The following is a 12,675-nucleotide window of genomic DNA, read 5'->3' as shown; positions in this document are numbered from 1 at the left end:
TCATTTGTAGTAGCTGGAAGCTCTGACATACTCCTTCTCTGTCTCAAATAAGCAAATAAATAAAAGTGAAATATTTTTAAAAAGAGACACTGAATACTTTTGAGAAAATACAGCAAAGTATGAGAATGAAGAGAAAGCAATATGGCTGGAGTAATGTGAGCACAGATTCAACCTTGCCTGTTGGTGGCAGCTACAAATTTGCTCTGAAAGCCCCAGTGCATAAAGCAAAGACAGAATGAGAACAGTCCTGATCTGCAGTAATTCTAAGATTTTCATGGTTCTGTGGATGAAATATGACTTCTCCTGGAACTGAGATCTAAGAGAGATTTTCTCCTTCAAGTCCTCATGAAAAGACTAATACTTTAATACTAATAAGTTAGGATACACCTCCACTGTGAGCAACCAATAACCAAAATTAGGAATGGTTTGAACAAATAGAGCTTTCTGCCTCTCTTCATCCAGTATATGTAGCTGGGGCCAGCAGATCCCTTTTTGTTGTTCTACCTCGTGATCCATGACCTAAGTACTGGCCAGACTTTCCCCATTCCAGCCATCAGAAAGGAGGAAGGAAGGTCATATACTCGCTCCTTAAAGATGCATTTAAGGGGCTGGAAAGATTGCTCAGTAAAGGTACTTGCTGGCAAAGTCTAACAACCCAGGTTCAGTTCCCCATTACCCTCGTAAAGCCACATACACACAGAGGTACATGCATCCAGAGTTCATTCACAGAGGCTGGAGCCCCTAGCATGCCTGTTCTCTCTGTCTCTCTTCTCGTATCACTCTGTGCTTGCAAACAAATTTTTGAGAGTAAAAATATTTTTTTTGCCGGGCATGGTGGTGCATGCCTTTAACCCCAGCACTTGGGAGGCAGCAGTAGGAGGATCACCATGAGTTCAAGACTGGCCTGAGACTACATAGTGAATTCCAGGTAGCCTGGTCTACAGCAAAACCCTACCTCAAAAAGAAAAAAGAAAAAAAAGTGACACAGCATCTGGTGTTCATTTGCAGTGGAAAGAGGCTCTGGCACACCTGTACACACACACACACACACACACGCAAATAAATAATTTTTTTAAATTGTGCTTCATTCAGAGAGGTGGCGATCTGAGAAGACAGTAGATTAGTGTCCAAAAATCTAATGTTCTCAAAGTTAAAAATTCAGAAAGCCAGGCGTGGTGGTGCACGCCTTTAATCCCAGCACTCAGGAGGCAGAGATAGGAGGATTGCCATGAGTTCGAGGCCACCGTGAGACTACCTAGTGAATTTCAGGTCAGCCTGGGCCAGAGTGAGACCCTACCTCGAACCCCCCCAAAATAAATATCAGTTGAGAGATGCATACAAATTAAGCAGAAGCTTAATTAGCAAAGCCCACACTGTAAACAGAGATTTGAGTGGGCTGCCCCAAGGTGTATGGGCTGCTGAAGTGGGTTCTATAGTGTAGTTTTGAAATAGGTTCCTTGAATATTTATAAGATAGGTGGCATACGCATGGGGTAGGTAACCTTTTTCCCTTTCAACCCGTGTTGTGTAGGATTTCCCACTTAGGGTATTTTTCTTCCATTGTCCCACAAAGACTGATGCAGTGTTACTCAGTCTTTTAAGGATGTAGACCACTTCAAGAGTGCAGGTGTGTGAGCAGGTACACTAATGTTTTAGCTCCTGATACAGTGAGAACAACCTAACTGCAGCTTTAAGAGTGTTTAAGCTACAAAGATACTGCTGCACTTTTCCTTAATTACCTCATATTTAACAGTGTCAAGATTCAAGGCTGCAGGCTAGAGAGATGACTTAGCAGTTAAGGGGCTTACTTGCAAAGCCTGATAGCCTGAGTTCAATTCCCCAGTACCCACGTAAATCCAGATGCACAAACTGGGGTATGTATCTGGAGTTCACGTGCAGCTATAAGAGGCCCTGATGTACCCATACACTCCCTCCCTCTCTCTCTCTCTCTCTCTCTCTCTCTCTCTCTCTCTCTCTCATTCTCTATCTCCTTGCAAACAAAAATTAAAAAATAAATAAATAAATAAAGATGCAAGGCCCTAAAAGCACGAATCACTAGCACAGCTTTTATGTAATCCTGGTGCTTTGACAGGGACACCAGCAGATATCAAACTATTTTAAACCTTTAGATCAAGAGCCACTTGAACTCTTTCTGGATCAAGCAGCTATAGCCTGCTCCAATTTAGCTCTAGGAAGTAAGATGGGTCATCACAAGGTCACAGCTGGCTTGCCAAAGCTCCAGGAAAAGTTGAAAAATCATTACCCTAACCTCAGTGGCCTTTTGCCCAGACTGAGCCTAATGACCACGCTAGCATCTCCTGTCCAGACAAAGGCAGACAGCAGGTCCCAGACTCCAAACAGTATTTTCTTCTGCCACTTTTCTAACGAGACTGCAAGCTGTTGCCCACTAAGTGTGAGTAAGATTTGGCAAGATGACAAAGAGAATTTCTCCTGAAGAGTACTGACAGCTTGCTCCTGGGACACCTCTCACATCCACTCCACTTCTCTGTAGCAAGGCTTGGCCCCCAAGAGGCTTGAAGTCCCCCACGGTGTCCTGTTGGCATGGTCTGAGACACGGCCTCTTCTCCAAGTCCATTTCTGCCCTAGCAACAGCCACTTCAAAAGCAGCTTTTGGACTCGGTACAATGAAGCTAATTGTTTGCACTGGACACTAGTGTGTTTAGAGCTTATACATCTAAACAGACAATTATTTTCTGCCATTTGCTAGTGGCATTGCCTGCCTGAGGACTTTGGCAGATGGTAAAAGGAGCTAATCCGTAGGTTATAAGCAGAAGGGTTATTGATGAAATGTCACCATCTGTCGGTGTCATTAAAATGATATGAGTCATAAAGAGTTGCTTTTGTTTGTTAGCCTGAAGTTTAGAGAGAAGTTGTTAGGCTGTGAACAGCAGTGGGAGATGAGGCAAGGAGAAAGAGGCCACCCAGGAAAAAGATGGAGCTTGGAGAACTCTTCAGATGAGCCAGTGGGCCTTGAGGGAAGTGTCTCCCTGCTGGAATAAGCCTACCTTGTATGCGATGGGGTACCCAGGAAGAATGAGGCAGTGCATAACTCTCCCGTGTGTACTTCCTGACCACCTACCATTTGGGTTAAACGAGGAAGATCATATCTGGAGGAGCACGGTAAAAATGTGCCTATCTCCTTAACCCTCATCACCCCATAACATGACGTATCATTCTTATAGCTAGCTGACATCCTGGGAGGAACATGATCCCATAGGGAGCCATTTCTCTATATGCCACCTCTCCTTTGAAGTTGAGGCAGTAGCTTGAATCAGGAACAGAGCTAGCACATCAATGCTCCCATCAGGGAGGGGAGCTCCCAGGATGGAGTCAAGGCAGCATCACAACAGCACAGGAATGGAGGGCGTAGGGTGACTGTTTGATGAGGATCTGGGTCACCAACTTCCTAATTCTCCTTGTTTATTTAATTCACATAATTCCCATACTCTTACTTTGCAGGCTGTAACCCGCTGCCAAGGACATGCCCCCAGAGCACAAGAGCCTGTCATTCCCAGCCTCTTTCAATGTTCTTTCAGATCTTTTTTATGTTTTTTTTTTCTTTTTTAAAATGAAATTCTGGAAAAGGCCGAACTGTGGGTGATTGTGTCAACCACTACAAAGCCTTCTTCAGGGTCCCTAGGGAATGCTAATCAATAAACTCACCGTAGCACTGTGAGTCACTCCCACCAACCCTGACCTCTAGCTGAGCTCCTGATCCCCTAAACCACCTCACCTGCCCCCCACACTCTTAGGAGCATAGATGCTGGAATGGTCATATGGTGGTCACGGCGACGACAGCTCAGCAGGTGTGTGACACTGGAAGCTAGGGCCATGCGCCCATCTCTGAACCCTGTGAGACTCTTTGTAGGGTGTGCAAAGGAAGTCTCCATGCGAAAGCTCCTGCTGGTGTTTTTAGATCCGATGCTTCATCCTGCTGCTGCCCTTCCAGTTCAAAGCGAGCAGGGAAGACAGCGGATAATGGGGTCCACAGGGCTGCTGTGGCGGGTCCATCTCACAGGCTGATGGTCACCCTGCCGGGGTCACATCCCACCTTTCATCTCCTCGAGCTCTGGGCCTTCAGAGCTGCTGAGCACAGCAGAGTCCACCGAAACACTGACCACAGGCTGCCGGGTCAGAGACTAGGATGCTTACAGTGTGTCTCTGAAGCCCTGGGCAGGTCACCTTCAGCCCTGTTTCTCTCAGTCCTGAAGCTTGTTGTTTGTATACAATGCCTTTGGCTATGAATGAAATAGGGTAAAATTCAACAAGGCAATTAAGCAAGTTAAACACACATACACACACACACTCTCTCTCTCTCTCCCTCTCTCTCTCCTTCTCTCTCTCTCTCTCTCTCTCTCTCTCTCATTAAATGGAATGATAAAGGAAGTGAATCTGATCAAACAACATGTGAAGAAATATCACAATAAAATTTGTCACTTTTTACAATTAATATATTCTCATTAAATGCAATTGAGGGCTGAAGAGATGGCTAAGCAGTTAAGGCACATGCCTTCAAAGCCTACTAACCTAGATTCAGTTCCCCAGTGCCCACCTAGACTAGCCAGATGCAGAGAGTGGGTTTGTTTGCAGCAGCTAGAGGCCCGAATATGTTCATTCATTCCCCCCACTTTCTCTCTCTCCTTGTAAATAAATAATTTTTTAAAAAAATGTACTTGGGGACTTAAAACAAACCCATCATGGCTCAGGGAAATTTGTGGAAGAGGGGGGCAGAAAAATTGTTAGAGCCACATGTTGGAACATTATACACAGAGACATTGCCTCTTACCTATAACTGATGGCTACCCCCACAATGCACAACCCACAATCCCCAACAAGAAGGGTCCCTGTGGAGGTAGGGAGGACAGGGAAGAGGCTAACTATGGTACCAACATGGCTGTACACACACTGTGTATATAACTAAAATAATAAATGCACTTGGACAAAAAAATTTCCCTGTATCAGGCCATATTAAATAATCAGTTGACAAAACTGAGATGCTTCAAAGTGGTTGAGGGATGAAAAGGAAGTTCTTCAGCACTCATGGTGGCCAGTGTACTGTTGGTTTCTGGGCCTCAGGCTGTGGCTGGTGGGTTTCTCCTATAAAAAGCACCAGTGAGAAAGCAGCAAGGTGGCTTTGGGAGAATCCAAGTAGGTTCAGAGGCTGCCCTCCCTTGCTTTGTGGTCTTGCCGTTGTGGCTGGTGTCACTGCTTGATTTAGTCTATTTATACTTTATCTCTTGTTCTACAGCAGGCTACAGAGACAGCTGAGGAGGAGGACGATCAGCCTCTTAGCCTGGCCTGGCCATCCAACACCCGCAAGCAGGTCACATTCCTGATCGTTTTACCCATCGTGTTTCCTCTCTGGATCACCTTACCTGATGTTCGCAAACCTGTGAGTGAAACATTTTTGAAATAGGTCCCTTATAAAAAGTATCAAACCTACCATAGTTGGTATTTGTATTAAAAGGAAAAGGAAGGGAACAAAGATAGAATCATGTATATCCTTATGTTTGCCTAGAACTTCTCTAGGCAAACACATAGTCACAGTGATTGGGCATTGATCATCAAAGCTGAGCTACCCCAGAACTCAGTGGAATGAAGCAATGGCCATTTTAATCTGCTTGTGGATTGGGAACGGGGGTGGAACACGTTGAGGATGGCATGTCACTGCCCCACCAAGCCTGCAGCTGCAGCTCAGAAGACTTGCATGAGCAGAAGTGGCTCACAGCTCGGAACATGAACATCTAGGACTCCCTTGCTGGTGTTTCTGGCACTTGTTCAGGAATGAATCAAGGCTAGAATTGTACTCCAGTACCTATACATGGTTTCTTGGGCAATGTGAGCTTCCTCGCAGTATGGTGGCCATATGATAGATATCCTACTTCAGAGCTCCAAGAGCATTCCAGCAGCAGAAGGCAGAGGCTGTGTGCTCTTTGATGTCCTGGTCTCAGAAGTCACTTGCACTCTAGAGGCCAAAGCTGCCATGAACCTGACCTAATTAAAAGAAAGAAGAAAAAAGTTGACCTAGAATAATAATACGTCAGTTCCATAGGTCATGCAACTCTCTACATGAGAAAAAAGTATCCAAGAACTTAAAATCACATTTTAAAACCACTACAGTGATGGCCTCAAAGAACAATTCAATATCTAGGCAGGAGAGTGACTGCCTCCTTGAATTTTGCCATATATATGATTATTCAAAAATTAATTGGAGAAATGCATTTGTAAAGGATAAATGCTTATGTGTCCAATTCTCTCCCTCTTGTATGATCATTTCCACAATCAATATTATTATCTACCATTGTCACATACCTAGTACTATGAACACAGTATCACCCTATGACCACAATGGAACCTGAGTATAGACAGTCAGAAGAATATGATCTCCCAGTGTTGTTCAGATAGGTTCTTGAACCTTTTTATTGTCCTAAAGGTAAAAGAGAGGTTAAGGACAAACAGCTCTTCTTTTATAAAAGCAATACACATACACAAACAGACACACATGCACACTCATATGCACACACTCAACAGAAACATGTGCCTACACATGTCAGATTCTGTACTAAATATTTTCAGTGAACTACATTGTGAAATCTCTGGAAACATCTGTGATAGGGTATATATATTATTGATATAAATAGAAAGGTACAAAGAAATTATTTAACTTACACCTGGTCTTAACTTATATCTGGTCACTTTCTAGAACTAAGATTTAGATCTAGGTCTATGTGACCACGGAGCTTCTCCTCAGATTTCATGACATCAGAAGGTAGGTAGAAATCTGAAACAAATAAAAGTTCTTTTCAAAAACCATTTGGAATAAGATACTATATACTATAGTGACATTCAGCACAATTTAGCAAAAATCTTCAAGAAGCCCCTGATGATCTTACTTTCTTCATTTGAAAAAAAAAAAATCTATCCCATTAGCCTGACCTGTGAATAACCTAGCCTGGTAGAAATCCACATCATATCCAGTAGACACCAGGAAAGAATCATCCTGTGGACAGACTCCACAGCAAAGTGTCCCTGATAAAGGATGAATGCAACAGGTGCCGCTCCCCAAAAGCAACCTGCAATATAGATGTGAAATGTCCCTCACAGGCTAATGTATTCTGAATACTTGGTCCCTATCTAGTGGCAATTTGGGAAAGTTGTGAGGTGTTTGGGAAGTGGGGCCTTGCTGGAGGAGGTGGTCACTGTGGATGGGCTTTGAGGTAACATAGCCCAGCTCCCAGATGATGTGACCAAATGTGATGCTAAGGGATCTGCTCTGTTGTACTTTTCCTGCTGTGATGAAACTTCCCCTTAAAAACTGTAAGCTGAAGTAAGCTTTTCCTCCCATGAGCTACTCCTGATCAGGTGTTTTGTTCCAGCAACAAGAAGGTAACTGCTGCACAATATTTAGGTTTCTTAATTCAAGATGCAACTGCAGAGCACCTGCTCTGTGGGAAGGTCTGGCTTCCTGAAAGCCATACCCAAAAAGCTGGGTACATCAGATTCTTTTTCTCACATTGCCATATTGCTCACATATTTCTGAGACATGTCCATTGCCCCTCCACTCCTCCATTTCTTTGCTGTTTTGTCCAATGCTTTTGTTTGCTCCACAAAGGAAAATCAAAGAGATAGTGTGGTTTTCCTAAATGCCCACAGAAGCCCTAGTGTGGTATGGCCCAAAGTACAGGTGCTCTTAGCGATAAGATCAGTGGTTCTCAGCCTACAGTTCATAGGAAGCAAATGAACTGACCAAGGCAGTAGTTACCTAGTGAACTGGCTACTTTACTCATCATTGTGACACAATAGCCTGCACAGACAATGGGGGAGAAGTGGCTTGCTTTAACTCACAGTTTCAGGGGATTCAGCCCATGGCTACTTTGTCCCATGCACGTGATAGAGCAGCAGAGCAGCAAGAGTATGTGGCAGAGTGTTCTTCATGCCTAGTGGATAGGAGGCAGAAAGGGAATGTCAGCACCTTGCTGGCTTTCTGTTTTTCTCCTTTTTATTCCATTTTGTCTCCCATCCTATGGTATGGTGCCACCCACATTCAGGACAGGTTCTTGTCCCTCTGTTTAATTCTCTCTGAAAATAACCTCACAAACACACCCAGCCAGATATGTGCCTCACTAATGTCCTAGGCGAACCTGTATCCAGTCAAGTCGCTAATGACTACTAACCATCACATCAGCATCAGGACAACCACCATAGCTGATATGATTCAGAAAGGCACAAGATGGGAAAGTGGAGCTGCATGTGGCGCTCTTCTGTGACATTACTGATTTGGTCTTAACTACACAGCATGCCCTTGAGGGCCAGAGCCTGCTGCCTGGACCAGGGTAGCCATTAGAGATTCCCTCTGTCTTAGTTACTTCCCTGGGTGCTGTGACAAAGTACTTGACAGAGGCAATTTAAGGGAAGAAGAACAGGCTTTGGCTCATGACTTAAGAAGTCCACCACAGTGGGGAAGGCATGGTGGCAAAAGCTTGAGGCAACTGCATCTTCAGTCAGGAAGCAGAGAGAGGTGGATGCTGGTGCTCAGCTCACCTTCTCCTTTTATTCCGTCCAGACCTCCAGAACATGGTTGGTGCTGCCTGCATTCAGGATGAGCCTTACCTCCTCCATTAAATCTCTTTGGAAATCCCCGCAAAGATAACCCAGAACTGTTTCCAAGGTGGCTCCAAATCCAGTCAAGTTGACAATGAAGATTATCACACCTTCCTGGCACCTCTAAATGCCAGTCATAGGGTGAATTGCATTGTCTTTTTCTGAGTATAATATCTACTGTTCAAAGCAAAAATAAGACTCTCATAGGGAACATTTAGTTGTGTTTTAGATTTCTTTAGTATATAATTGCTGAGCACAGCACCAATTGGGCCCTTAAAAAAATAACACAGGGTTTGTGGAGATTGCTCAGTGGTTAAAAGGCACTTGCTTGTAAAACCTGGGTGCCTGAGTTTGATTCCCCAGTACCCAGATGCCCAGAGTGACATACATGTCTGGAGTTCATTTTCAGTGGCACTAGGCCCTGGCATGCCCGTTCCCATTCATATTCTCTCTCTCCCTCTCTCTCTCTTCTTGTAAGAATATGTATATATATGTAGTCACGAAAATAATATGTAGTCACGAAACTCTGTCTTAAAATAGTGTTTTTCTCTTTCAGGAGTTCTCAATGTTAGCATAAGAACCAGCACACGCTCACAGGTCACTATAGAGCAAGACTACACCACTGTACTAGTAAAGGATCTAGATTTGAATCTGAGCCTCCCAACTCTGGAGCATGTTCCTTACACTGCTTTAACTATGGATGTTTGTTCCCTTGTCCCAGCTTATAAGCTAAGCAACCCCAAGAAATGCCTTTAAGATGTTTCTTGATCATGCTTAGTACAAGCATTTTATTAGCTTTGATCTTGTGTCAGTTATCTTTGGCTGTGATATACCATCCCAACCTCAGTGGCTTAAAACAGCAAGCTTTTTTTTTGCCTATAATTCTGTGAGTTGGTAGTTTGGGCTGAGTTTAGCTGGCAGTTCTTTTCCCCAGGGCAGGTTACCATAGAGGTATCTCAACTGAACTGCCTTGTCTCTGATCCTTAGCCACAGGTTGGCAAAGGGCCAAGAGCAGCAAGCATGAAGACTGCAAAGCCTTTGGAGATTGTGTTTATAAATTGTGCTCTGTCATTTCAGACATATTCTATGGACTGAAGCAAGTCATAACCCAGTCCAGACTGAAAGGGTACAGAGACAAACCTCACCTCTCAATGCTGGGGGTTGGAGGGTAAAGAGTATGTCACCTTTCTTTTCAGTCTTATCATAATTCTTACATATTTCCACAAAGGCCTCTTTAGAAAAGAGCCATCAAAGCTGGGCATAGCCGGGCATGGTGGCACTGGCCTTTAATCCCAGCACTTGGGAGGCAGAGGTAGGAGGATCGCTGTGAGCTCCAGGCCAACCTGAGACTACATATTGAATTCCTGGTCAACCTGAGCTAGAGTGCGACCCTATGTCAAAAAATAACAAAAGAAAAGACTCATTGGAAAAAAAGAGAGTAGTAAATTATTTTTTTTAAATACTTTTTTTAAATTTTTATTTATTTATTTGAGAGCGACAGACACAGAGAGAAAGACAGATAGAGGGAGAGAGAGAGAATGGGCGCGCCAGGGCTTCCAGCCTCTGTAAACAAACTCGAGACGCGTGCGCCCCCTTGTGCATCTGGCTAACGTGGGACCTGGGGAACCGAGCCTCGAACCGGGGTCCTTAGGCTTCATAGGCAAGCGCTTAACCACCAAGCCATCTCTCCAGCCCGAGAGTAGTAAATTATTAATCAAATGATATTTGCTGCTCCTCAGGGTCCAACAGCTCTGTCTCCAGTAGTTTTTGACTTACCAAACCTTACCAGTGGTTGCAGGGAAAACACAATTGTAGAGTTCTAGTTTCATAATAAATATTACGCCCACTTGTTTTTATTCCAGGATCATTTATATGCAAATTATATGGCAATTTATTGAATCATGCATACTTTTAGCTCAGATAATTAATAGTTTTCTCTAATTATAGTTTTTATACTTTTCTTAAAATTAATGGCTTTGTTTTAAAAGGTAGAAAAACCAAAGTAAAACCTTAACAAGGAACATACCTCTGATGAAAGTTGAAAATAACAAATTAAATAAGCCCAGCATCTTCTCTCATGGCCTGAAATGGGTGAACTTACAAAGTAAGAATGTGTATCATGAGATACGAAGACATGGTCCTTTGGAGTAGGGAAGGAACTTGAGAACACCAGTGGGTGTTTGCAATTTCCATAATTTGTTCAGTCACTGAGTATTTATTGAATGTCTACCAGGAGTGAGGCTCTGTTATGGCAAAGTGATTGAGATCCAGGGAGATTTAATGATTTTTCCAATCACTCTCAGCTATAAGAGGCAAAGCCAACACTCCAGACCAGATCTCCACAGTCACTTTCTCCTCCCCAAGAATCAGCCTCCTTGTCAGATATTGTTAATCACAACTATAATTACTGCCTGAGAACTGATCATGTGCAGGCACTTTGCTGGACATTTTATGCACATGAAATCTTCAAAGCCCTTCGATGCTGATATTCCTCCCATTTTGCAAATGAAGAAACCTAAGTTTAAAGAGGTAAATTAATTTGTCTAAGGGCAAGTCACTGGTCATTTGTGAATGGAGACTTTTAACACCAATTATATTAGCCAAGAAACCACCCTTTTAATCCCAGTAGGATTGTGGTTGGGATCTTTGTTAAATATGTATACTTCAAGTGAGGTATGATGACAGATGCTTGTAATCTCAGCTACTCAAAAATCTGAAACAGAAGTATCATAAATTCAAGTCCAGCCTGGATTACATAGCATGACTCCTATTCCCTCTATCCTATCACAAAGTAGATGCTCTTCAATGACTATTGAATTGAAATCAGTAAGGATATGGGCAATTTGTGCTGTCAGCTAATGTCCAACAATGTTTTTCAAGCCAATATCACACTGCTGTGCTAAAAGCTTTTAATGGGAACATTAGCTGTCAATTGTCTACATAACCCGTTACATTGAAAACTAAATGGACAGCACATGGAGACAATTTGCTCATTTGCTAATTGGTATGAGGCCTATCCTAACAGATGTCAGGATGAGCCACCATTACTGATGGTAAACTGATGTGTTAGGCCTTGGCTTCAAGGGTACTTTCTCTCTTCCAATAAGACTAGTAATTAAATGACTGAATAGGTGTTCTAGGTCATTGATATCTGGAATGAAACCAAGGAGAACAAGTGAAGAAGAATGGCCCAGATGAAAACGATAGAATTTCCCAGGTTGTGAGGTTGGGTCTGGTAAGGCAACTTGACAGGGCAGCATTTAGCCCAACTGCTGATGCATGAGGGGTTGAAACTTCTGAAGCAGGAACAATACGGGAGGCGGGGGAGGCAGATGGCTCTACAGCTGGAGTGCTAGTCCCTGTTTCCCTGATGCTGTTTTTATTTTCTGACATTCTGAGCTGAGCCTGGTAGTATGATGATAATGATGGCTGGGTATATTTTGAGCATCATTGGCCCTGTTTCCTTAGGAAGTGTTAGTGAAGCATACACGTAGGAGCATAGGCTGTCCAGAGTCAGGCAGACCTGGGTTTGCAATTCAGCTCTAGTTCCAGCTCTGGTATAGAGACCATTCTGGATTTTACCTACCCTAACTTATGATGAGGATCCTGAAAATTCACCAAGAAATTTTACTTTCAGCATGTTTTTCAGTGAGAACTTAATTCAGTGTTTCTGATGCCTATTAGTCACTAATGGCATCTTGATTAAGAATCCTAAGTATCAAGCCAGGAGGGGTGGCACATGCCTTTAATTTCAGCACTGGGGACGGGACGCAGAGGTGGGAGGATTACTGGGAGTTCAAGGCAAGACTGAGACTACAGAGTGAGTTCCAGGTCAGCCTGAGCTAGAGCAAGACCCTACCTAAAAAATAAAAATAAAGTAAAGAAGAATCATAAGTATCAAAGATCAAATTAGGTAGGTTTTTACTAATATGTTGATCTGAGCTTAGTCCCTTTAAGTCTGGAGTCTGACACCTTGCTTTCTACCTTTTGAGTAAGAATGTCCTCTACTTCAGTAGTGACTAATGATTTTTCTCAGATGAAAATAATTTCTTTG

The 12,675-nt window shown here is 43.3% G+C and overlaps 1 protein-coding gene across 5 annotated transcripts in view; it reads left to right on the top strand.

The window, feature by feature from the left end:
* The window catches only part of Slc24a2 (solute carrier family 24 member 2), a 266,732-nt gene that overhangs the window by 241,099 nt on the left and 12,958 nt on the right, over positions 1–12,675 (top strand). For 4 of the 5 annotated variants that reach the window (XM_045161591.1, XM_045161606.1, XM_004658419.2 and 1 more), the window contains one exon: positions 5,269–5,412. In XM_045161591.1, coding sequence (XP_045017526.1) covers positions 5,269–5,412 — 144 coding nt within the window. The remainder of the gene's footprint in view (positions 1–5,268; positions 5,413–12,675) is intronic. The other variant, XM_045161586.1, reaches the window with a different exon arrangement.

This window comes from Jaculus jaculus, chromosome 1 (assembly GCF_020740685.1).
Source record: "Jaculus jaculus isolate mJacJac1 chromosome 1, mJacJac1.mat.Y.cur, whole genome shotgun sequence".
Lineage (NCBI taxonomy): Eukaryota > Metazoa > Chordata > Mammalia > Rodentia > Dipodidae > Jaculus > Jaculus jaculus.
The sequence above is the reverse complement of the archived record's forward strand: the minus strand, read 5'-3'. Positions and strand labels throughout refer to the sequence as shown.